At 46.9% G+C, this 26,900-nt stretch overlaps 1 protein-coding gene across 2 annotated transcripts in view; it reads right to left on the minus strand.

Moving 5' to 3' along the window:
• Positions 1 to 275: 275 nt before the first annotated feature.
• Positions 276 to 26,900, minus strand: part of Tsen54 (tRNA splicing endonuclease subunit 54) — a 31,299-nt gene continuing 4,674 nt past the window's right edge. The window contains exons 5-10 of one of the 2 annotated variants that reach the window (XM_075868676.1): positions 25,361 to 25,509; positions 20,847 to 21,224; positions 17,967 to 18,713; positions 16,353 to 16,603; positions 14,526 to 14,709; positions 276 to 3,707 (exon numbers count right to left, since the gene is read on the minus strand). In XM_075868676.1, the coding sequence (XP_075724791.1) occupies positions 3,551 to 3,707; positions 14,526 to 14,709; positions 16,353 to 16,603; positions 17,967 to 18,713; positions 20,847 to 21,224; positions 25,361 to 25,509 (1,866 nt within the window). In that variant the 3' untranslated portion in view covers positions 276 to 3,550. Of the gene's footprint in view, positions 3,708 to 14,525; positions 14,710 to 16,352; positions 16,607 to 17,966; positions 18,714 to 20,846; positions 21,225 to 25,360; positions 25,510 to 26,900 lie in introns of both variants that reach the window. The other variant, XM_037430464.2, reaches the window with a different exon arrangement.

Raw genomic sequence — 26,900 nt, forward strand, 5'->3', positions numbered from 1 at the left:
ATGCAGCAATTTCAATCGCGATCGAGTTTCGGTGTCGTGATTGGCTACACGATACGCGCCGATGTCACACGGCGCCTGCACGGCACAGTTTCGATCGCGAGTTGGCCAGATTTAGTGCACGTATACATACAGTTAGGTTTTTTTTTTTAATCAAAATGCGAAGGCCGCCGCGGTTGGGAGTCACACCCGCGCCCTCTCGTGATTAACAGTGCTACACATAAGCCCACTAAGCGACCATAGTGTTGGGGTTTGTGAAGACATAACAGAGCAACGAGTGCAGTTTGTGTCAATACGAGATATATTTAATGTTTCACATATGAACATCACAAAAGGTGACAATGTTTGCAGGGGGCATGCATGCAAACAAAATTTAATGTATTTACATCTTGTCAAGGGCACAAAAGCCAGAATTACTATCATGCAAGAGTGCTAGTCACATATACATGTTGGTTTGTACATGGATTTGCAAAGTGTGGACACTGAGTTTATGTAAACTGTCAAAGAGCATGCCATTCATCACAACTAAATTTGCAGTTTGTGAAACCTCGACGATCTACATTGTATTGAACATGTCCAAATTAGGCACAGGTGACGTATTCAGTTGTGAAAGATAGATTTTAGTAGGAGTGAATTGTATGCAGAGTGTCATGCTTTGAATATGTGATGATGTACATCCCACAATTAACATACCTTGATTGATCATGATGGTAACCTAATGACCAAACTGTACAGTAACTTGAATAGGTGTGCGTGATGGCTACTTAAAAGTATATGTCACTTGAAATGTTGCACCATTCAAACTGAGCAAAAAAGGAGGTAAAAGAATAACAAGTAACTTATGATGAACATGCTAATCACAGGAGTGCTACTGCTTGTATTTTAAAGAGTAATTGCTCACATAAACTTTTACATTGCCAAATAGCGATAGAAAAAAAGGTTGCACAGTTTGCCAAGTACTTGTGAGCGTTCCTTCTAAAGGCACTGAAAATTTCACAAAAATTGTGGAGAGATTATAAAAGCAGCCCTTATAAGAAGCTCAAATATAAAAAAAATTATAATTATCTCAGTAAACATTATCATTGAGGACTAACGAGTTGTGAGAGGTTGGCACACAATATTACCACAACTCCACCTATGGTCCGTGTTAACCTGTAGATACGCACTTTCTGGCTTGCTTTCTGGACCACTTTCCTCAGGCTCCCAGTTCTCTTGGGCACAAAGGAAAACTAAGAAACAACATCATACATCTCAAACAGGCTATGTAAAAGCCGAAGGACAAAGCTTGGAACTAGCCATTTTCGCTGCTCACCCATATAAGAAGTATGGGGCTACTTTATTTAATTTAGATACATTTGTACACATAACTTGCACCAATGTTCCCTACACTGTGAGAAGGTTAAACAATAAGTTGTGTTTCGATTAAAAGTGAATAGGTTCTCTAAGTTAAGGTGCCATGAAACACATAAGTACACCTTTTATGCTTCACTGAAATGTCTTGACACACAAACAAAATTCTTAAACTTTCTTTTTTTTTAGTTTCATTGCATAGGTGCCAACTTCAGTCTGCACAACAGTGTGAGCTCCTCAACATCCTCGGTCGATGAAGTTGTGAAAATGGAGCAAATGAGTGTTACACCGACAGTTTGCAAGGTTGCCATATTAAGGCGTACTCGCCACTCAATTTTGTACTCGGTTTATAGTGATTTCAGTGTAGTTAACATACCAAATTGTCTGCCAAGCATTATACAGAGTACTCTTTACACCGTTTCAACAATAACATGCAGTACAAATTACTCCATTTCAAGAATAAACTGGAGTATTATTTACTCCCGAGTATAAAACAGAGTACAAGGCACTCCATCGTATACCTAGACTGGTGTAGAGATGACTCCCATTTTCACATCACTACCGGCTCTTCAGCGCCATCAGTTTATGCAGTCGCACAATGGAAGAAGTGAATACTTTAATAATAGCCAGCAACATAGCTTCTGCCACCCCCCTCTAAAAAAAATTACCCACGCTAATCCATTGGCACTGATCCCGACATTTGTCTTCCTAATTTATGTCTGTAACAGCTGGTCTAATCCTAAAGTGTTCCTAAATTAACCTCAACTCAATTCAGCAACCACGACCTTGCGATCTGGCTACTGTATACATCAATCTGCAATAAATGTGCATTCACAGCAATATTTAGAAACGGTGCTGTAATAGAAAAGCTGCAGGTGTTTAACGAACAGGTACGCAGTCTTGTTCAAGAGCATTCAAGGGAACACTAAAGTGAAGCAGCAATTTAGACTCATTGCTTTGTGTGGCTTGACCACACTGAATGCGAGAAAATGCATAGCGCATATGGCTGAAAATTGATATCTCCGCCTGACATGGTTACCCGTCACTTCACACCAAATTAATTAAATGCCTGTGGTTATTGACTGAAGTGCACGGCATGCAAGAAGGTTACAGCCACAGCTAATCAAATGAGAAGCTAACATCTCTGTCTATGTATCAAGCCATTCATTTAGCCGTGAAAACAAGTTTGACACCTGAAAAACAATACAAGATTCGCTCAAAATGCAGTGCATCAGCTCATATCTCTCAAATTGCGTGCCCAAAAAAGGAAGGTCTCACTGTTTTATTGCATTTGTAACAAAACTTCTTAAGTACTGTGAAATCGAAACAAGAAATAACGCTGCAAACACTTTTCTTCCATGAGTTGGCTGACGATACATGCACACGAGTGTCCATGCATGAAAAAAAAAAAGGTACATAGAAACGTTACAAAGATGCAAGTACTATATCACAAATACAGTTTCTCCAACAAATCAACATATTAAACGTCCACTATAAAGTTGCATACACCAAAACAAAGTGAGACTGAACCTTTATATTAAAGTGCAATACTTCCATTCTGATCTATTTTACAGTAGTAAAATAATAAACGTACCAGAGCACAGCAGCTACTGCCACCCGGAAACACTATCGTGCGTCAAGCTGATTGCTTGGCAGCCATGGATGCGCTATCTAATCTGTACTAGGGGTATACTAAGCACTGTTTATTAACCATCAACAGCTGAAGCCAAAAGGCAGTCAGGCATATAGCTGATATCCAACATATACACTAGCGTTATTTTTTAAAATTAACACGACTGCTTTGAGCCTCATGTATTGACGATTGTTTCAGTCAACACTACTACAAAAATACTTTATTGACATAGCATAAAAAAATTTCACAACATTATAGGATTTACTCGAGAACAATACAGACTGAAGTTCGAGCACTGTAGAAACGGCACCTACGTCGTCTAGACGTCATTTTTTTTCTTTCTTTGACTGCTCTCCCGCTGAGGCACAAAAACAAAACATAAAAAAGCGGCAGTGATTCAGCTGCTCTAATTGGATGCTGGCTTAATGGGGAATTATCGTCCTGGCGAAAGTGCACAGCTTGGAGATTGGTTTGAAATTTGACGACAATCTGGAAAATTCACTCCCTAGCAATAATGAGGTGTTGTAATGATTTCACATGAACAGAACAAAGTAACGCCCCGCTGTGAGACTAGGATGAGGGAAAGAAACGCGGCACTTCCATCACGTCGTACGCATACAGGTGCACTTGGCCTTGGTCCACCGCTGCGAACACGAGGGGCGCGTCATCGCTCATGGGCGCTTGCCGCGCTCTCAGGTCTCGCAGCTGAACTGGCCCATCTTCCCACCTGTGGTGGATGCAAATGAATAAAGTTCTTAGGAAATCATCCTCGAAAAAGAAAGAAAATGGCTGGCTTTTCCTTAATCGACAGTAAGTGTAAGCATAAAAAGGCGACAAACAGAAGCAGATTGCCAGGAGACGACACTAGCCCCAATCTTAGGCACAACTCTGCGTGATGTACCCTGCATAGTTGGGGAGGCCATCTCGGGAAGGAGATTCATGCTGTGAAACCACTGCCTCCACGATTAGCTCTGGCAAAACAAAATGGTGGTGTTTGTAAGAGCACAGGTGAGGTGCTGGAGTGTAAAAAGCAAGTGTATGGTGCCCTCCCTTTGCCTTTGGAATGCTGCTATTGGAAATAACAAAGAAAACTTCAGCATACTAATAGTTACGGCTTCAGTGTTAGCAGAGTCCTTAAATACATTTACTGGTCATGAAGCTTCGACCTAAATCTATGGGAGAGGTTTGTGCGCTGCAAATGGAGGCCGCGCTGCATCCTCGACAGGGGCATCGGGCAGATGGTGGCCGCATACCGTGGCATGTCCTGCGCGCTTTTGGTTGTATGCCCTGTGTTGCGCGTGTTGTGCCTGAGGATAGAAATGAATGCCGCGTACATGCTGCGTGCATCGGTGTCGATCCAATTACAAGAGAAATGACAAAAAAAAAAATCATGTTCTGGTTGCCTAAACGGTGAACGGCAAGTCCACGACAAGAAACTGGTGGTTTCCCAATTGGGTGTGTGCAGAAAGCACTTCGGTGAGAGCGAGATCTTTCGAGCGAACCAGTGGCTAATCGGATGAGTTGTAGTGAACACGCCGCGCGACGTTCCAGAACTTTTGCTGGACGATGTGCCGGGAATTTTCCACGACCACCCGGCGTACTTGTCTAGTGCAAAAAGGTCCAGAGCTCGCTCGCCCACCAAGCATTGCAGGGAACTAGCAGCTGAGCTGGAAACTGTCGAAGCTGCACCGATACTGTGCATGAGCCTCTTTGACACAGCTGCTGCGGATAATGTTGCCCTTAAAGACGATGAGTATACTAGTTGCCTCTTCCTGATTACATGCCAGTAATAAAGAACCTTGATGAGTGAAATGCTCGCCGTTTATTTTTATACAGTAACTGAGAAGACTAAAAGTGAAGAGCTAAAATGCCAAACAGACAGAACTTTATGCAGCTCCTCACAGCTTGAAATATTCAAAGCACAGATTTGTTGCTCGGACCAGAGACTTCAGCACTACCAATGAAAGCTTGCTAGGATGACGGCACAAAAAAAAAAGGACGCACAAAATAACGTGTTTACTCGCGTAATGAATGCACTTTTTTTTGGAAAAATCGGAGCAAAGTTGGGGGGTACGTTTATATTATGCGGAGTACATTTTATGAAAACTTTTTCGGGAGGAACGAAAAATGCGGTATTGCAAAAAAAAAAGTTTGGTCGTTTAGCTTTTCATAGTTTACATAAGCGTCATACACTGTTTAGAAAAAGCTCCTTTGTTGCATTTTACTCATCTTCGGTGGTTGACGGCACTATCTTCTGCAAGCTGTTCCCAAGCCGCCCGCGCATGCCATAAAAGCATTTCGCGGCTATCTTTTCTCCCAATCGTTTAACCGCTGCAGTGGTGATCTCGAGGGGTGCCCAAAACCATGCGCTGCGACGCAATCTGCCAACTCCGTGGCAACCTCGCACGACGAGCAAGACGCTGCCGTTAACATTGTAGCAATTAACAAACATTGTAGCAAGCTAACCCCGAAGTATCAAAGCATACCATCGATAACAAGATTAACGACAACATACAGCCGCCGCCTTGCTTCTACATGAGAAGTTCCTCTACGCACGGATAACAAGCGAAGCAACGGGTGCTACTGTGTTACGGAAATCGTCACGATTTTTCCTGGACAACAAGAGATTTTTTCTGGTTTTCCAAAAACCTGCAAAGCGATAGCTACGATGAATGACCTTTCGCGACAGCAATTCCTGTCGTCCTCGCTCGAAAATCACGTGCACGTGCTTGGGCTTTTTCGTATTCGCGGGAAGCCACCCTCGATTGGTTGGCGGGGCCGTTTTGGGACCTTCCCTTTCTGTGTGCTTATCAGCTGCGATGTCTCTACACTCGCAGCACCGTTCGTTAGTGAACCCCGCTGTGGCGCACAGATAAGACGGGGGACGTGCGGCGCACAGATAGAAGGAAAAAGTATTTGCGCATGGCAGTGGGCGACAGCGGGAAGGGAGCTGAGGTAGCCGGAGGGTGGGGGGGAGGAGGTCGGCAAAATAATAAAAAACGAAAGAGATCTGACGCGTGAGGAGGTGCCAGGTGTCGGTTAGTGGGACAGCAGCGGATGAATGATAGGGGGTGCGTTTATTACGTGGGAGAAAAAAACAAATTTATATAACTGAAGCTGGGGGTGCACTTATTACGTGAGTGCGTTCATTAGGCGATTCAATACGGTAATGCACAAAACATGCGCAAGCTGTAAAAGCGTGAAAAGTCATTTTCCGATGTCAATGCACCAGGAATACAGGAAGATAATTTCTATCGTCACATGTTGACACCACCGGCGCAGGATGCAGTCGGCAAATTTTCACCGGTTTAATGGGTTTAATGAGGCATCTCAGGCTTTCGCCTTCACAGTGAAGACAATAAAGAAGGACAGTGAAAACACAGCCTGAGTAAGCTACACAGCAGAGTAAAGAACTGGGAACCTACGTTGCATGAACAGCCAAACTTTCGATGCACTATGGCACCGTAGTGATAAATCAACACAATACAAAACCTGAAAAGCCGGCAAAAGCCTCATGCAGTATTGCTTGATCCTCGTGAACTGCTTAATTCAGAGCACTGATTCATTCAAACTGGGGGTTTGTTGGACAAACGCAAGTCTATTTTAAGATATGTCCATACAGAAACACTAAATGTACATTGTGGTGTACACGTATCCCGAAGGAGTACGGCCACCAGCGTGGGTCCGGTCTTAGCGAGCCGCAGGGCACGCGTTAACCGTCGCCGTGGCGGGAAACACGATACTGCTCAAGTCGCAACACTTTATTGTGGCAACACCAAACGCAGTACAGCCCGTTGCAAAAAAGACGCGGCGGGAAAGCAAATAGGCTTATCCACGCCACGGGCACAAAGTACTACACAGGGTGCCACGAGCACGTCTCCGCGGTAAAGGTAATCCACGGAGACACCGGGACAAAGGGGCCCGGTTGCTCGAGCGAGGGCAAAGGCGCTCGCGTTGGCTTCGAAGGGAGACGGGTCGGCGTAGCTAGGCCACGCACTAGGACACCGTACTGCCCTTCGGCCGTGAGTACGCAGCGGGGCAACAAAAGGTGAGCGTTCGCATCGGGCGCAAGGCGCCGTCAGCGAAGTCCGACGAGCCCCGAGCGACGGGACTCGACGGACGGAAAAGAATGCGTGGCTCACCGTTTGAAGTCCCGGACTGTACTCCCCGCTCCCGACGCAGCGCGCGAAAACCTCTCGGGAGGCTCCCCGCGCGGCGCCACAGTCAACATCCGCTACCGGGTGAGGAAGGTAAACGTCACTCCGCCCTTCCCGGCGCGGCAGACAGCAAAGGAGGGCAGACATGTCGGGACATGAGAATGGCAGAAAGGCAGGAAAGCCCGCGCAAAGGCAGCGGGCCAGCCTCAATTCCCACATCCCCCTCTCCTAAACTTGTCCTTTACCGGTCTGCAAAAGGCAGCCGGACGTCACCCATGCAGTTAAAATGACACTGCAATGAGCGGTAGCTAACCTCAGTCCAGCCCTGCTACTTTAAAAAAATATGATTACAAAGGAGAAACAAAAACATAAATAACAAAATAAACACACGACACTATAGAGATACTGCAGAAGGGAGCACAGCAACGTGGCACTAGTGTTCGTGGTGCTAAAGGGGGATAGCGTCCAGTGCGCGGAGGTGCGGTAAAGACGTGACAGTGTCCGCTGGGTGCGATGCCCGAGTGCGAGGTCACAGGTACCGGAAGGGGGCTCACTGATGGCTTGTTGCTGCTCTTGATAAGCCGCGAGTCCGACGAAAGCCGCTTCGGTTGTTCGGAGGCCCCGCATTTCCGGCTCGATGACGAAGCTGGACGTTGCGGGAAGCCGGGCCTCTCCGGTGGTCAGGGAGGCCGAACCAAAATTGGCTGCGAGGCGCCCTGGCGTTGGCCGGCAGCATATAGCTGCTTTCAGCTGGCCTCGCGCAGGAGCCATGGTGGGAAAGGCAGCGTGGCTTCTTCGGCGACGGCCGAGAGCAGAGCACAGCCAGACGGTCTGACGTCAGTGGGTCAATGACCCCCCAGCACCTCCAGCGTCCGCATCGATGGGGGGAAGCCATCACGCACTCTTCGCGGGCTCGCACTGAAGCGTCACGCACTTACACACGCACGGAAGCACGCACGCACACACACCGCCGACAGCTGCGCGAGCGTAGGTGCAAAGCGTCCTTCGTCTCTCTCTCCCCCGGCAAGCACCGACACACAAGGTCACACACAGCTCCCTTCGCGATAGACGAAACGAACACGGAAAAAAAAGTAAAAACAGAGCAAAACGACACTCAACATCTGACAAAAACATAAAATACAAATATCACTTAATATTAGACAAAAGAAACAAAATACACATGAACACTTCAAAAAAAAAAAAAAAGAAACACTGGCAGCAGACAGAGCGGGGTCAACTTCTTTACGAGAAAAGGCCGTAAAGAAGCTAACGTATACTGAGGCTAGACAGTAAACTGAGGGCCTTCGGTTGCGGAGAAGTCCGCCGTCCGGCGCGAAATCACAAAGGTGACCGCTTCCTCAGATTATACCGGTGCGGGGTCCGAATGCGGTCCGCCGCTCCGGGTGTGCCCGTTGCTTGCGCGAAGTGCCGCAGGGCACTGGCGCGAGCTCGTCAGACCGTGACAAAGGGCTTCAGGTCTGCGATGTGGGCACGGCTGAGTTTTCCCAAAGGGGATCTTTCAGCTAGTACGCGCCACGGACGCTCACTGACAATCGGTTCATAAGACCGGGCGGCTTTCCAACCCTTGGCTCAACCGTTTGTCAGACGTGGCAGGCACGGAATAGCGATAAAAGCCACGCTTCGTGCCGGGCCAGGTCACAACATTGCTCAGTTTGCAAAAACTTTCGAGCCACTCAGGTGACCGGCCATGGGTTCGTCGTGAGAGGATCGCAACAGTGCGGCTCTCAGACTTTTGGGCATAGCCACCTTAAACGGGTCTATGGACTCGTCGTCAGTGGCTATATATTTCAGCAGGAGCCCGTCATGGTCCAGCAAAATGACGTTGGGCGCCAGTGTGGTGTACACGTATCCCGAAGGAGTACGGCCACCAGCGTGGGTCCGGTCTTAGCGAGCCGCAGGGCACGCGTTAACCGTCGCCGTGGCGGGAAACACGATACTGCTCAAGTCGCAACACTTTATTGTGGCAACACCAAACGCAGTACAGCCCGTTGCAAAAAAGACGCGGCGGGAAAGCAAATAGGCTTATCCACGCCACGGGCACAAAGTACTACACAGGGTGCCACGAGCACGTCTCCGCGGTAAAGGTAATCCACGGAGACACCGGGACAAAGGGGCCCGGTTGCTCGAGCGAGGGCAAAGGCGCTCGCGTTGGCTTCGAAGGGAGACGGGTCGGCGTAGCTAGGCCACGCACTAGGACACCGTACTGCCCTTCGGCCGTGAGTACGCAGCGGGGCAACAAAAGGTGAGCGTTCGCATCGGGCGCAAGGCGCCGTCAGCGAAGTCCGACGAGCCCCGAGCGACGGGACTCGACGGACGGAAAAGAATGCGTGGCTCACCGTTTGAAGTCCCAGACTGTACTCCCCGCTCCCGACGCAGCGCGCGAAAACCTCTCGGGAGGCTCCCCGCGCGGCGCCACAATCAACATCCGCTACCGGGTGAGGGAGGTAAACGTCACTCCGCCCTTCCCGGCGCGGCAGACAGCAAAGGAGGGCAGACATGTCGGGACATGAGAATGGCAGAAAGGCAGGAAAGCCCGCGCAAAGGCAGCGGGCCAGCCTCAATTCCCACAACATATAGTCCGAAAAATTAGCAATGCGCTGTGGGGGTGCTGACACCCCTGTAAAGTTGTTCGCGCCGCGTGGCGCACGTGCCTTGTGCAGAAGCCCTATTTCAGGGTCACACTTATTGAGCGGTAGATGGCGTTGCGTTCGCGAGCGTAGATCACCGCTATCGTCATCATGGTTGATAGAGCGGTGGCGCTGGCGGTGACCCCTGGCGGAAAGCAAGCCCTGGTGGCAGGAGAGAGAGTTGAGTGAATCTTTTGGCGCGGGGCGGTGGCGCGAACGGTTGCCTCCAGCGGTGGGTCTGCCGTGGACGGCACCGCGGGCCGTCTCCGGTGGGCCCATGTGGTGAGTCGGGCGTTAGCGACACCGCCTTGTTTGTGATGTTGTTCAGTGTTGTTTGTTATTGTGTAAGGATGTCCTAGCGTGCTGATCACGATTGATGTTTATAATAATTCAGTGAATGATATCGTTGTTCTAAATTTGAGGGGCAGACTGGTCTTTGGGAGCATAAAGTGACAAAAAAAATTCATTTTTTAAAGTTGACATTTTTGGTTTCTGCAAATATTTTTCTGTCTCTCTGCCAATTTTCACACACCAGGAAGTAGTATTTTTTTTGTAATGTCATTCTAACTGTCCAGATTCTTGGTGCTGTTAACATGCAGAACCTGCAAATGGGGAACCGACTTTGAGGCTTGTTTATAATTTGCCAGCACCTGTGTCTAAAGCTCTGCTACCAATTTACGAGCACCTTTATGAGGATTGCAAAACATGCGCACCATGATTGTTGCTTTTTGAAAAAACTGTGTGTTTTCAGTTTTTTCCATTTTTCTCAAAAAAGTAAGTTTGCGACTATTCAATTTTGAGGCCTCAATATCTCTGCAGCTTGGGCAGGTACAACAATATTTCTCTTGGCAGTGGAAACCTCTATGTGTGTAGAATGCAAGTATGAGAGCAGAATTTAGAGCCCATGCCTTTTTTAATTAATTACTAATCCTAATGGTAACACAATTCCAACTGCTTTTGAAAATGGATAGTTCATTTTGCTGTAAAATAACCAATAAAGGCCTAAAAAACAAAACACTCTTCCATACTTTGTGGGAATTGAGGCTAGCCCGCTGCCTTTGTGCGGGCTTTGCCGCCTTTTCTGCTCCCCTCCTTTGCTGTCTGCCGCGCTGGGGGAGCGGAGTGACGTTTAACCCCCCTCACCCAATAGCGGATCTTGATTGTAGTGCCGCACGCAGAGTCTCCCGAGAGGTTTTCGCACGCTGTGTCGGGAGCGGGCAGATAGATACTCTCTGGGACTGCAGACGGTGAGCCACGCAATCTTTTCCGTCCGTCGACACCCGTCGCTCAAGGGCTCGTCGGACTTCGCTGACGGCGCCTCGCGCCCGAGGCGAACGCTCACCTTTTGTTGCCCCACTGCGTACGCACGGCCGAAGGGCGGTACGGTGCCCTAGTGCCTGGCCAAGCTTCGCCGACCCGTCTCCCTCCGAAGCCAACGCGAGCGCCTTTGCCCTCGCTCGAGAAACCGGGCCCTGGTCCCGGTGTCTCCGTGGATCACCTTTACCGCAGAGACGTGCTCGTGCCACCTTGTGTAGTACTTCTGTGCCTGTGACGTGGATAAGCCTATTTGCTTTCCCGTCGCGCCTTTGCAACAGGCTGTACTGCGTTTGGTGTTGCCACAATAATGTGTTGCGACTTTGAGCAGTATCGCGTTCTCGCCACGGCGACGGTTAACGCGTGCCCTGCGGCTGGCTAAGAACGGACCCACGCTGGTGGCCGTACACCTTCGGGATACGTGTACACCAAAACTTTCACTCTATAGTCATTTTTATATGTTGGCATATCCTGAATATCACTTTTAATTAAGCACTTTTTTTCTATGGCAGCCTTAAACAATAGAGGGTGAACTTATGTTATCTCAGGAACAAGGTGAGTTACAGGAAAACTAATTAAATATTTGAACTTGGCAGAAAAAACCGCATAACCCTGTGCAGTTTAATCAAGATCACTGAAGAAATAAACAAAAAATGTCTAAGCCCAGTCTGCCCCCTTAAATAAATGTGCGTTTAGTTTGGTTTGTTCCGACCGTGTCTACCGTGTCCGTTCTCTCCAAGAGCCTGGCGCTCTCGCCATTTCAAGATTCCACAGCGCCGTAAAGAGTTGCAAACATTGCACTTCCTCGACGCTTTAAGATTGGCCAGAGTCCTTGAAGAACTCTGGATTGTCCAGAAACTTCCACTATATGCTTCAGGAAAAAAAAAAGACATGCTTTTAAAGCGGTAGCATATCTCAGTGGGAGCAGCATGTGCTTGTATCCATTGAATCCATCTATGTGTTTGTGTTTGTATCCATGTGTTTGAATCCATGTGTTTGAATCCATGTGTTTGTATCGATCTAGCTTTTAGGCCCCATTCGATGCTAAATTTCACTGTATTAGGCCCTCCCCGAATTTCCTTGAAAGTGACGTCACTCTGATGTAATCAATCTTCACAGGTACACTTAATCGCATTTTACAGTTCCAACGCGTGCCATACCATTGCAGCGCCGGGGCCGCTCCGATGCCCCACAGCGGACAAGCGCCCCCTATATCTATCAAACTTTCGCTGAAGCTTCATGACCAGTAAAAGTATTGAAGGACTCTGGCAGTAGTCTGAAACACATTCAGAACAAAACAGAAGCAATACTCTAAAAACAATTGTTAAGGCTTCAATAGCATATAAGCTAGATTTCATATAAAGGGTCAGAGGCCAAACAGTGCCCTTTTTTAAGTTCTGCTGTCTGGAATTTGAGTGCTGGATAATGGGGCGGGCTTTTTCACTCAAGGTCATTTGAAGGCCACTAACAGTGGTAGATAAAAGCCTTCCATGCTTAATAAAACTGCAACACGAATATCAGTTATGTCAAATACGGATCCGCATTAAATTTCTAGGAACCAAATATGGGGTGATCCTTCCTGTGACATAGCAAGTGCGCCTCCATAGTCTCAATGTTGGATCGAGTTTCCTGCTACCACTTTTTTTACTAAAGTGAGAGCAGGTGACGCTAGTGCGCAGACTACAGCTAAGTGCTGCACAAAGACGCCGATGCCTTCCTACGATACGACAGGAATGTAGCTCCAAATGTGCCGTACGTCGCACTCAGGAGACCACGCAACACGTTGTCCGCACGCATTTTCATCATGCAACCGAGCAACGAGAGACTTTCAAACGCACGGTAGATTGTTTGGACACCTGGACCCCCTTGGACGAGAAGCTTTCAGGCGCACAAAGATGTCCTGACTGAGCCCAGTGCAAGCGAAATCAGTGTTGAACTTCTTAAAGTACCACAACCAATTTTTGTGATAACTTCTGTTTAGCACAATAAAAATTTTACTAATCACAGTGTTAACCACGGAATGGTCACGCAGAAAACATTGAAAAACATTTATGAGCAAATTTTCTATTGGCAGTGACTATGAAGTCGTGTGCACACAACATAGTATAGGCAAACAGTGGGAGGCCAGCTCGGCAGCGATTCGTGTCTCTGCGCGGTGATTTGCTGCGCATGTACCGCGTCTCGTCACGTCCCACAAGCTGCCACAAAGGCAGCACCACTTTTCAGTGTGCAACCTTTCTTTTTTTTTAACCTCATAAGCAGCGCAGAGTTAAGTGCAGATGAATAATAATTTACACGTACTCTAATTTTCAGCATTAAATGTGTCGTGCATGAAAGAATCAGAGTACGTACATTAAAGTTAGCAAAGCAAACGACTCCATAATCCACATTCAAGGCTTTTTCTGCTACGCTGTGCGATCTGACGGCTTCTTGTGACTTTCAAATATGATTTGAAAAATACTAATCTAACTCACACCGTGAATATGATTCCTCAATCTATCACTATATTTCAAGGTCTTTATATTTCCACTAAAATCCAATCGCACGTTCTGCCAAGTTACTTGTCTTCGAAACATATGCAATATCAAGGCTCTACTGATAGTGTTTAGCATATGACCGCATATATGATGAGGTTACATACGAGTAACTCATCATTGAAACTCCTCCTTTAAAATTCACACAATGGCAATGAGTGACTAAGGCGGCCATTGTGGGACAGGTTGTCTGGTCATTCACTCAGTTTCTGGAACAGGAAGTGTCACTCATTGCTTGGAAGTCATATAACTGACTAGCCAATAATAAGAAGCTGGAACCGGACGTATGCGAGCGACAGACTGCCGGCGCTGCACAGAAAAACAAATAACCCAAACGTTCACGCATATAAGAAGCGAAAATGAATGCAGGACTTCAGAAATTATTTTATGCCCCTTTGCATAGCAAGACATAGTGCTTTGCGTTATATATATACAGCTACTGGTATAACAGCACCTTCAGTGCTTTGATTGATTGATTGATATGTGGGGTCCCATAAATATGGGACCCAAAACCGCCACATGATTATGAGTGGCGCTGTAGTGGAGGGCTCCAGAAATTTCGACCACCTGGGTTTTTTTAACATGCACTCAAATCTGAGCACACGGGCCTACAGCCTTTTTGCCTTCGAAAATGCAGCCGCCACAGCCCGTACTCGATCTCACAACCTTCGGGTCAGCAGCCGAGTACCTAAGCCACTAAACCACCACGGCGGGGCGAGCACTTTCGGTTCAGAGTAGCCACTATCGTGCTAGCTAAACTAGGAATTTATCACCATGGCCATCGTTGCATGTGGGGTTTGGCTTGACAAGCGACGCTATTTTCGTGGCGTTGTCATTACATGGATTTGAGCGCACATGTGATTTAAACATCATCTTCCAACACGGGACTCACCTGACTACGCATACCCGGCACTCGGGCGTTCCAGGGTTCCGCTTGGAGTAACTCGTGGCAGGCAGATACACATCCAGGTCGGGTGTCACCGGCTCGGAGTCGTCCGACGTGGAGCTGCTCGACTGCCGACTGCCGTTCACAAGGTCGACCTCCGGGGTTATGGGAAGCTGGGAGACGATGCCCGCTGAAACATATGCACACAAAGCAGTGGGTCATTTAAGCACTGACAAGAATACCGTACGGCAAGTGCAGCGAAATCTCACATACGGAGATCTGTCAAATGAAATTGCTGCTTAAATAAAGCAATTGCAAAATACGATTGTTTTCGTGCTTGAATGCCTCAACTCGGGTCATCTCTAAGTAAACAGAGTTTGCGTTGAACAGAACATATTTTCTTGGTCCTTCAGGCTGTACACCATGCCCGTTCACAAAATGAACCCGACAATAGGTGGCGCTCTTACGTAGTGAATGGTGCTAGGTGCAATAGTGGTTGCGTTTCTTATTTCGCAGTTTATAAGACATCTAACACCGATAGTCTCCTTGTGATTTTTTTTCTAGGCCTGCTCAGACGGTGACTGCATTCATTCTCTGCATATTGACTGCCCATCAAAGCTTCACATGGGCATCAACCCGCCCTGATTTGCCCCAACATGGAGCCACCTTTGTAAGGGCCCGCGCTCGTGGGCTTTTCGCATGCACAGGCACAATTTAGTGGTAAAAACGATGCTTTGGTAGCTCTTAGGTGTCCCTACATTACAATTTCAACGTTGAAGGACCAAGAATCTGTTTCTTGATTTTAAAAGTAGTGACACAACAATTTAGGTGTGGCATTTTTTTTTTATTGCAATATGTTGCTGGGGACTTATTAGCATACATCGACAAAACTTGCGAAGCTCACTCAGAATTACTCATGAAATACATTTCGAGCTTTGGACTCACCCGGACTTAGACTCGCGAAAATTGTACTGAGCTGGACTAACCCGGACTCAAGCTCCCGAAATTTTCTTCAGCCAGACTCGCTGGAAATCAGACTCACAAAAATATTACTAACCCGGACTCAAACTCATCCTCATGGCTCGATCTGAGTCTGAGCGAGTTCGCCGACCTATGCTTATTAGTCATAACACGGCACATTGCTTGCTGCAGTGTGCAATAGATAGTTAATTACGGCCTGTTGATGACAAATTAGTTCAAGTTTCGGTTTGTGAGAGCTCCGAAAAATGACACGCCGCCGGGAGCCACTATCACTGTCTAGCTTGTGAAGTGGCTCACAGAGCTGTGATACACTTTTGCGCTCCCTGCATTGTCTGTTGGTGTCCTTTCACCTACCACATTCGCTGCATTGTCATCATCATAGTTACCATTGCCCTCTAGTGGCAATTACTTTCTTGAGGCTCCCACACTATCAGCATGTTCACCATGGGCACTTACTCATGAGCCACTGCCAAATATTAGACTGCTGGCATAGGTGCAGCGTCACGACATCACACTAGCTGCACCAGCAGTCACAGCGGTTAACATCTCACATCTCAGAAGTTGGGGATAAGCTTCAGGTCACCCTGGATTATGTCAATACTGCGAGGTGTGGCATTTCCTGTCAGGCACTGAAATGCGCGTGCAAGCACAGGAATTGACATCTATTACCTTCTGAGGTAAACGCGATGTAGGGATCAGGCAAATGATATACGCATGTAAGGGGATTCAATCCCACAGTCTATGTTGGTCACGAAACCTTGTGTTCAACGAAATAGCTTGAATGCGATCGCGACTGTCTGATCGAGCTTCGGTGGTGCGTCGAAACGAGAGGACATGCCGCGCCCCACTCACGTATTGAGACGTCCTGAGTGGGTGTGACCAGCGGCTTGATGGAGCCCTTCCAGAGGACGGAGCCCTCGCCGTCTAGGAGAGCCTCCGAGCGCTCGGCCTGGGCGAGGTCGAACTTGAGCTCGGACCAGCTGGTCGCCCCTGCCGAGAAGGGAGGAAGGGCCGAGGGATACTCGTCCTCGTCGGGGCCCCCGCGAACACTGCACTGCCAGTGGCTCGGCCGGTGTGGTTTCCGCTGCCAGTTTCGCCGTGGACTGCTGCCGGAAATCGTATGGAGATGGGTGCGCGCAAGAAAGAGCGAGGGTCACGTGCGTTGTCCACATTAAGTGAAGTACTCTGTAGGTTGTTTTACAGAAGTAGCACAGAGTGCCCTCAAGGTACTTTATATACAATTAAACCCCCCTTACAAGAAGCACTGATATCACAGACGGATGGGTGTAAGATACACCACTGTGCCTACATTGAAATATGAATTAATCGGAAAATGAGAACATAGTACTTTGCTTCTAAAAGGCACCTCATTTAAGGGCCCCGCCGCGGTGGTCTAGTGGCTAAGGTACTCGGCTGCTGACCCGCATGTCGCGGGTTCGCATCCCGGCTGCGGCGGCTGCATTTCCGATGGAGGCGGAAATGTTGCAGGCCCGTGTGCTCAGATTTGGGTGCACGTTAAAGAACCCCAGGTGGTCTAAATTTCCGAAGCCCTCCACTACGGCGTCTCTCATAATCATATGGTGGTTTTGGGACGTTAAACCCCACATATCAATCAATCAACCTCATTTAAGGGAGAAGAACCAGGCACCGGTGCATGTCTTTTGTTTACCGCCTACCAAGCATAATACAGAGCACTATTTACTCCAGTTTATTAAGCCCAAAATGAGTACTACTCAGCTGTCTACATTATGAAAAGCACAAAGCACCTTCAGAGCACCTCATATAGCATCACAGTTGCCGGCCAAGCAAAACAAAAAGTACTTGCATAACAAAAAGTACTTTACTCCATTTTAAGCATAAAATTGGAGTGCTCTCTACTCTGTTTTAACAACGACATGAAGCAAGCTGCATTCCCTTTTACACTGGACAGGAAATTCTCTGAAAGCAGCATGAGTTGTGCGATCACAAGTTTCTCGCTCCACGTAGCAAATTTATTTGAGCTACAATGCTTTCTGCAGAATAAGTGCTTTGTGTATGTTTGAACTACAACTGTAAACAGAAGGTTTTGTCAAATAAATAGATAATGTGTTTGCTTGTGTTATGCTATTCCAAGTTGCCTTTTTTCCCATATTCTCAGTTCTTTTCCCATATTCTCAGTTCTTTGAATTTGCCTCACTACTCTTTGCAAGCGAGACGAAATGCTGAAATGGCAAACAGACATGAGCGCAAAAAGACGTGAAGATGCTTGTGGGCACATGTGACTGGTCATCCGGTTTAGTTCTCCTTAAAGTGTTGCCAGCCCACACGGGGCTGTAATGCTGACCAGATAGCACCACATGATCGAGAATGCAATTACACCAAAAATGGTGGCTTTACAGTGGCACGAATTTTCAAAACCAGAAAAGAAGAAATGTGTATTTTAATGCACATGGTGTCTGAATCTAATATGCAGGCTGATGCAAGTACCTGTCATTCCTGTGCGCAGTTCTTCGGTACGACGCCTGGTTCGGCCGAGTGGGCCGGTCTGGTCGACCCGGCCCAGAGTAGAATGACGAGTCTGACCCAAACCTCCGTGACTCCTGGCTCCGCTCTGATGCTTCTGATGCATAGGCCTCTGTAAAGTATCCATACTGGTTGCTGGAACTACCTTCGTGAGGCTTTCGAGATGTCCAGCCTGGAAGCAATGGTGGTGGCGGAGGGAGCTGGTGAAGTGGTGGTGGTGGCATAGTGCGCCAGGGCTGGCCCGAACCCCACGGTAGCGGTATCGGCGGTCTTTCCATGCCGGCTGCTCCCCGGACATCGGCAAAGTTCCACGGTTGCGGTGGAACACCACCACTGAATCCTCCTCCCCCGTGCCACCAGGGCTGGCAGGGAGGTGCATCATACGGTGAGGTTTGGACAGCTGAATCGTTCCACGGACCGTCGCCACTCAGGTATGGACCCCTAGAATGACTGGTTTCATAACCACCTCGGTCCGCATGGTTGCTCCACGTTCTGCCATCTCGGCACTGCTCCGGGAAAAATTGTGCCAAGTTATTCGGTGTGTGCCATGAAGACGAAGCGTTTGGCGCTTGCCAAGCCTGTCTGTTGTCTTGGCACTGCATGTCTGGCCTCAGATCTGGGATAGCGGGATTCCTTCGTCCAGAGCTGTGCCTTTGGTCCCAGTTTTCCGACGACCGTTCGCCATACCAGCCCCTGTTTCTCCGCTTCTCCCTGATGGTAGGGATGGGCGAATAGTAAATTCGACGTTCGAAGCAAATAATATGCGCTCAAACCTCGTTATAACGAAATTGAAGGGGAGCCATAATTATTTCGTTATATCGATTATAACAGTTTGTGGCAATGTATGCTCAGATGGGCGCACCTATAAGCATGCAAAGAAGGAAACCGCCTCGCGTTCCGATGTACCGCTACGCGACCACGCGTGCCACGGAAAACAAACTCAATCGAATCTCATTAATTTGAGCTTTTGGGTAATTCGAACTCACGCCGAGGTCCCGTAAAAGCTATGTGTATTCCAATGGGCGAAAACGCTCTGTAATTGGAACGCGCGAGCACTTGCGACGGTTAGTTCGAACATACCGCGCTCTGAAAATGCTCTCAGCACAATGCTCGATCCCGCGGCGGCACCTCTCAGCGCGGCCCGCGAAGAAGAAAAAAAAGAAAAGGAAAGAAAAGACTGTGGCGGATTGTTTGCTCTCTCTCCAATGCCGATCTGCGACGCGCCTGTGGACGCTTTTCCCTTTTCAATCTCTGCACGCGGAGACCCTTGTCCTTTCAAGGCCGCATACGCAGAGAGAGGGAATAAAAAAGCTGTCACGTAGAGTCCTCCTTTCTCGGTGCAGAGGGTAGCTGCCATGGTAGCAGCGAAGACGCAGTCGTTGCCGTCGTGAGAGGGAAACCGCTTTGAACCGCGATGCCGCTTCACGATCATGTTATCCGCTGAGCGCTTCCTCAATTCTCTCCGTTGGTTGTGGGGAGGACGGCTCTCTAAGCCGCGCGGGGCGTGGCTGTAAGGTCGGCGCGGGAGTTTGGAAAGAGCCGTGCCGAACGAGCGTCAAACTTCGCAGAAAACGATATACTTAACACACTATGGTTGGTATTTTTTATAGACTATTTAATAGACTAATTTAGTTTGTTAGTTACATTTATCGGTCAATGTTAGTTCGTTACAACGAGGTTTCAAATGCATCGTTCTCAATGGAGCTTTCAAGGGGAATTTCATTTACTTTGTTATATCTGTTATTTTGTTATATCCCATTACGTTATAATGAGGTTTGTGTGTATATCACATATTACAGTATTACTGCATTAAAAAAAGTTAGCATTTTCATTATTTCAAGCATTTTATAAGAATTGTGACTAGGCATGTGTCAATTTGAATCTCATCTGCAAATGTTATGCGAAGTAAAGTGGAAGAAAGTTTATTTATGGCAAAAATTTGAATGATGATAGGGTGCAATATTTATAAGCAGCATAATACGTTAAGTGTTCAACATTTGTTATACTCGGCACACACAGGCCTGTAGAAAAATCTTCTAAACTTCAATTCCTGACAGGTTAAACTGCACAGGTCATGACATCTGGCAGGACCCAGTTGAATCAGGCAAGCCAATCATCTCAAAGGCCATGGCTAAAAATTGTTCAATGGCCATTGTTGGTGCTTTGAATCCCGCTACTATTGCTCTGCTGCTACTAGTATTGGCGGCCGCGCAGTAGAGCTGGGCAACGTTGTGCACGGCAACAGTGACGCGAGACAGCCGGTTCCAGGCGGGGGATTTGAACTGTGCTATCACGATCACGACCACTAAAACGTGATTTTATTTCGAACTAAGCACTTCCTTGGCACAAAAGTAGCATGAACAGATTTCTGGATCGCTATTTCAGCAATCAACATCGACTTAATATTAAATTGACTTAATATAACAATAACATCGACTTAATAATAAATAGAAATCTTTTAAAGGAAATCTGCTTTTTTGTTTTCCTGAGCTGCCCTCAGTCGTATCATAGGGTTTCGGGCTGAGGCAGCCGGTGTTGCCAGAACAAATCCCTCAAAATAAAGGGGCGTTGCGTGACCTTTCCGCTAGGGAAAGGGCACATATGCAGTCTCATTGTGAAAGAGGTGGATTGCTGCCTAAATGAAACAACTTTCTTTTTCTCCTATAATAGGTTTCGTACCTAAATACTGCAACACTGTTGATCTCACAGTAAATGAAACTCCTGTTAGACAGAACATATTTTCTTGGTCTCTTCGAATTGCATTTAATGAGAGTCTAGTGCACTTCAATATGCAGTAACATTCGTTGAAATATTTGAAGCACCTGAAGATCCGCCCATTCCTACCTGATGGCGGTCTCCTCCAAGCACCACCTGGTGGGGTCAACCTCGTACCACTCTCGGGAAGGATAGACGTTCCGGGGAAGGAGGTGGCGAGGCGGTCGTTTCAGCACCAGCGGCTTACCGGCAATATACTGCGGGAAGGCGAGGTCGTTGGCCGGGGAGCGTCGTTTCTCCGGAAAAAGGCTCCTCTTCGAGCTGTTCACCCGCGTTATCGTTATAGCAGGGTCAAGCTTGGGAAACTTGGCCGGAATCACCTCGACGACAGAGATGTCTGAATCGTCCGAGTCGTCGAGGCAGACCACGTCGTCGTCACTATCGTGCTGCTTGCCTTTCACTTCCTTGGTTTCCTCGTTAGCGGGTTTCGGTGATTCCTGGCTGACCCTGCAAGTGCAAAAGCACCAACATTATAAACATTTACGGTACCTAATGCATTCGTCTAAGATAACCGGAACGAAAGCCATCTTTTTTTTTTCCGCCAAGCCCACTGTATTGACCCCCATATCCCCCCAAATTTTTCTTGATGTGAGGCATTACTATTTCTCTATACCTCACGTGCCTTCACGATTAGCCCACCTATGACCAGGTGACAGTGTCAGATTGTCAAGTGACAGCGCCATCACGTGATGTCACATTACGTCACTATGACACCCTCACTCGTGCTAACATCGATGGTGACTTGTGTTTGATACGCAGCTATCGCTTTCATTTAAACACCACTTGCCGAGCTCTCACATTCCGAAACCACGGTGTGATTATGAGGGATGCCGTAGAGGAGTCACTCTGGAAATTTCGACTGCCCAGGGTTCTTTTAACGTGCAACTACTTAAGGACGTGGGGCTATGGCACTTTGCCATTTTTGAGACACCTTCAGGTCAGCACTCGGGTGACAGAATTAGCAACAATCAGGAGAGCCGCAACACAAAGCAATTGCAAACAGCTCAGCGTACAACTCAGACAAGCTTTACAAAGTTTTCCGCACAGCTATCTGCACCCTTGCTTCCATGCCTCAGCTATGTTTACACACTTAAAGGGTTACAATGAAACATTTGGCGCTGAAATTTTCACACCATTTGAAGGTGTAGGCCTTGAAATTGCTCAACACAATGTTGTTTTCAAGCAAAAACTGGAGAAAAAATTACGAATCTAACACATTTTGTTGCGGTAGCAAATATATGAACACTCTCGTCTCATTTTTGCCGTCGCCGTCATGTCCCGGATATGTATCTGCTTATACATATATATAAAAGGCACAAATAAAAATAGGTCAAAAGAAAAAATTTCAAGACACCCACCGGGAATTCAAATCAGCGAGCCCTCGCTCGTCAGCGTGCTGCGTCAACCAACTAGGCCACGCCGCTCATGCTACCTATCTCACTAAAGGCGAGCTATATATACAGTCGAGCCTGCTTATAATGAACCTGAGCCTGACGCGGCATCCGTTCTGTGTATTTCGAAGTTCATAGTAAATGAAACACAGCTTTTAAAAAAGTTGCGAGTGAAACACAAAATTTTTTTGGTCGAAAAAAAAAAAAAAAACAAAAACCGTGATGCACATGTTTCGAAGAGCAGAAGAGATAAAAGCAATCTTAAGTTTATTTCAAACGGCAGTGTGCTGGTTTGTTTTAAGTGAAAGTTCGTTTTAAGTGGGGCCGTAATATGTGGGCTCGACTGTATACACCATTCACCACTGGCTTGCCGTCAATGGACTTGAAAGAAAGATACTTGAACAAAGCTTGTATGTCTCAACCACTGGTTTCATAGCCCATCACTCGTGGTGTGTGGGATTCGCATATCAAGAACCAAGCAAGCAAGCAGGCTTCCCCCACCATCCAGGTGCTTCCGGCTTCGACGCTCACACTGCAATGTCTGGAACAATCTGAGGTTTTTCTGAAGTGCGTTGGAACTGTACTTTTCGCTACCATCACCGGTATCGTTGACGCAGACTGACGTCAAGAAAGGAGACGCCAGAAAAACGCCGGCGAAAAAAACTGTACGTAGTTCAGCCTTTGTGATGCCACTGCGTGTTGTACGAACACTTTCGGAACAGCTCCGATGGAATGCTGGTCACACTGAAGCAAGGCGGGCTTGCATACGTGCCCAGACACGAGAAGGACGTGCTGCTGCACGTACGAGAAACGCTGCAGCTCGACGCCCATTTGACCGTGTTCACTACATTTCGTATGATTCCTAAATATCCTAGCCTTACTTCATATAACAGTCGGATGTGTTTCTATCGCGTTCATTGCTTCAGCCTTATACCGAAACTGTGACTTTTTTTTTTCCCCCATAACTGCCACTAGTCAGCTGTAGGAGGTGGTGTTTAACTTTTCTTTCTTCACATTTACATTGCAATTACTTCTAATAATAACATCGCCTATACTTGCTTTGGCATCATTGCCTGTTAGTTCTCACTAATATTGTGCCTAACAAGAAAACAGGCCTTTAAATGTACATCTCTTTCCGTCATTCACTGAAAACAGTTCTCACTAATATTGTGCCTAACAAGAAAACAGGCCTTTAAATGTACATCTCTTTCCGTCATTCACTGAAAACAGTTCTCACTAATATTGTGCCTAACAAGAAAACAGGCCTTTAAATGTACATCTCTTTCCGTCGCTCACTGAAAACAGGTGTGACAACCATGCCAGCCATTTCGAGCGTATCTCAACCCACTCCGCTTACTCTACCATTCCTGGAACCACTACCAATAGTATTACCAGCAGTAAACAGGCATTTAGTGCCATAGCACACCGGTATGATGCGAAAAAGCGTACCAAGATTGCGAGGGGGCATTGGCTGTTATGGAACACAGCGCATTTTGCCGGTATAATTACCAGTGCTAGAATGATTTCCGACAGCGAAAAGCTACTGACAATCGTTTGGAGCAGTCTATGATGTTGCTGCAGCCGCGATAAACAAATGAAAATGTTATCCAGTTTTCTTTTGCCAGAAACTAGGCAAACTGGTTTTCCACAGTTTTTGATGACATGAACTTCAGCTAATAGAATATTTTTCACGAACCCATGTCATTTCTATTATCAAGATTCTACCATATATAAGTTAGGTGTGGTGGCCGAAGCACAGCTTTGTTTTAGACGCAAACTAAGAAATAAAAAAATCACAGCTTGGCGTCAAGGGCAAGGCAATGAATACAATAACATCCAATTGGAATGGTATACAAAGTAACACTGGAAGACAAAAATTGGCTGTGTATCTGCGTGCTTCGCTGCAAATGACGTCGAAAGACGATAGTCTTCTGCTGGCCTTCTTTCGTGCATAGCGTCACATTTTCAGCGCACCCTAAGAAACACTAGGGTCTATAGCATTATGTATCTATGTATCTTTTAGTAAAGGAACACATCGCCTAATATGTATTGATGTTACGCTTCAGATATGCATGATATTTGCTTTTTGATCGACACTGCTCACAAGTATATATATGCAGCCACCAGTTCAAGATGGCTGGGCACTGAGCTTAAACATTGGCCGGGGATGCTGAATCATTTCGTGTGACAAACAGAGAGACCAAAATTTCTGTGCTCATGCATGCCAAGAAAGATCATTGTCTTAAGAAATTTTTACAACCCTATCTGACAGAAGTCTACAAAATGTCAGTGTAGGAAAAAATGGTTGCTGCAGGGAGCGAAGAAATTTTCTTGCTGTCGGTTGCCTCAATGCTAAGTGAGCAGAGAGTGCAGCATGTACAAGGGTAAGAGCTGTCTAATGTATGTCACGGTAGCCAGCATGATCACGCTTTTTTGGTCATACGTTTGCAGTTGCTGCCTCAGCAGTGCAGCCCCCCTCGTGCCACCAGCACCCCTTCATGCTCCCTTGCCCAAAGAAGCTGGCCGCTGCACTCGATATCTGCTCTAGCTGCACCAGCCTGCAGCCTTTGCAAGGTTTCACTTCCACAAAGAACATGGGGCGATGTCATTGATTTTGGACATTAGGGGGAACGTGACAGCGATGGCAAATATGTGACTGGGAAGCTCTTTTCGATGTGCCCTTCTAATGACTACATCTATTTCGGTAGAGCCCATTTGCTACTGAAGAAAGCGGTGAGCTATGACATCACCGTGCTCTTGTTTTCATCTGTCCTTGCACATTAGAGGGTCCCAGATGCTTAAAAATAATGCAATGAATGGACACCAATCACAGAACCAGAGTTCATGCGCCGCCTCCAAGATGTTCACGGCCAAAAGCTGATCTCTAGATGCTGCGTGAGTTGAAGTACATTCCATCCCTTTCATTTGAATGGACAGTTGCAAAAGCTTCGTGATGTCAAAATTATGTTGTGGAAGAACCCGAAAGGGAGCATGCTGCTTGCCAAGCTCCAGTTAAGCTGAAATGGACAGTCCATTAGACAAACACTTAGACTATATGGCTCCTGTGGAATTTACAGTCCTGGTCAAAAGTTCGCAGGTCAATGTTCCATAGAAATACATGGGATAGGGGCCAGCGAACTTTTGATCCCCCATACAGTTGATAAAAAAAAGGAAAGCAAAACATGTTCTCACTGCTTCCTGTGTGGAACGACGATGTATCCAGCCCTAAGAATGTGAGAGTAGACCAGATACTTGTCGTAGTCCTCCCCGTCCTTTAAAAGAAGCTCGTAGGCCTCGGAGACGCTCATCATGGTGCCATCTCGCATCAGCAGCAACTGATTCTGCAAGCACACGACAAAGGCATGCACTTCAGTGTAAGACAGGCAAATGTTTATGATTCATAAATGTGCCACAAGTCACCGTTTCAAAAGCGTTGCAAATGAAAAGCGGTCCTGTTTTTAGGTGAAGTACGGCAGATTTTAATTAAATGAAATCTGAGAGGACCAGGAGGGTATGCTCCGTTTAAAAGATGTTTCGTTTACATAGAAACATAGGTGTAGTATTCAAATAAGAAACCAACCATACATATGCAGTGCATGTTGTTAAAAGCATGCACGGCATGTTTTTAACGGGTAACAACAAAAACTCACTGTAATCTCATTCATTGCCGCCTCATGCTGAACCACCTTCAAAAGTGCAGCGCAGGTGCTTAGAAACACCATTTCACCGAACGTTTGTATCATACTGCAAGGGCCGGGTCGTTGTAATCATACTGCATGCTTTTATTAGAAGACAACACAAATGCGCTTTGCATCAATCCACTGCCACCTTCTCATGCAAAATCGCCAGAGCATCGCGAAGATGCTTCGCATGCAAGAAACTAGATGCCGCCGTGTTTATGCAACAAGGTACCTTTTTTCATCCCAACTTCTTGCCTGATATTTTGTTTATACAGAAACAGAACAAAAATGACTCCAGAATAAATATTTAATTACAACTTAATTAGGATTATATGCTATAACACAGATAAACTAAGTCATTGTGAGAGTACTTTTGTTGCAGTAGAATATCGAGTGCCTTGAACCAACGTTGTACCGATTTGAGGTATCTACAGACGCTTACCCCCGTATTCACAAACGCTCCTCGACTCTACTTTCACCCTTCACTTGACAGAGTAGAGCAGTGCGCCACTGCTCGTCTGAAAATGACGCTGCGCTACTCAATAATCGCAGCAGATTATCCCTGATATGCAGTGACTTGCTGTTCTTAGAGGTGGCGCTCCCATTGGCTTTCTCAGGTGATTTGATTGATATGTGGGGTTTAACGTCCCAAAACCACCATATGATTATGAGAGACACCGTAGTGGAGGGCTCCTGAAATTTCGACCACCTGGGGTTCTTTAACGTGCACCCAAATTTGAGCACACGGGCCAGCATTTCCGCCTCCATCGGAAATGCAGCCGCCGCTTTCTTAGGTGAAGGTGAAGCGTTGAGTGAAGGGACGTTCTAGAATACGGGGGTTAATCAGAGGAGACATCTGAGAGGGTTATTATTGCTACGACTTCACTAATCCCAACGCTCTTGTTCCGTCAGCAGTGGACAATGAGAAAGCAAGAAACGCGCTTTAATGATTGATGTGTGGGGTTTAACGTCCCAAAACCACCATATGATTATGAGAGACGCCGTAGTGAAGGGCTCCGGAAATTTCGAGCACCTGGGGTTCTTTAACGTGC

The sequence above is a fragment of the Rhipicephalus microplus genome, chromosome 7, assembly GCF_043290135.1.
Source record: "Rhipicephalus microplus isolate Deutch F79 chromosome 7, USDA_Rmic, whole genome shotgun sequence".
Classification (NCBI taxonomy): domain Eukaryota; kingdom Metazoa; phylum Arthropoda; class Arachnida; order Ixodida; family Ixodidae; genus Rhipicephalus; species Rhipicephalus microplus.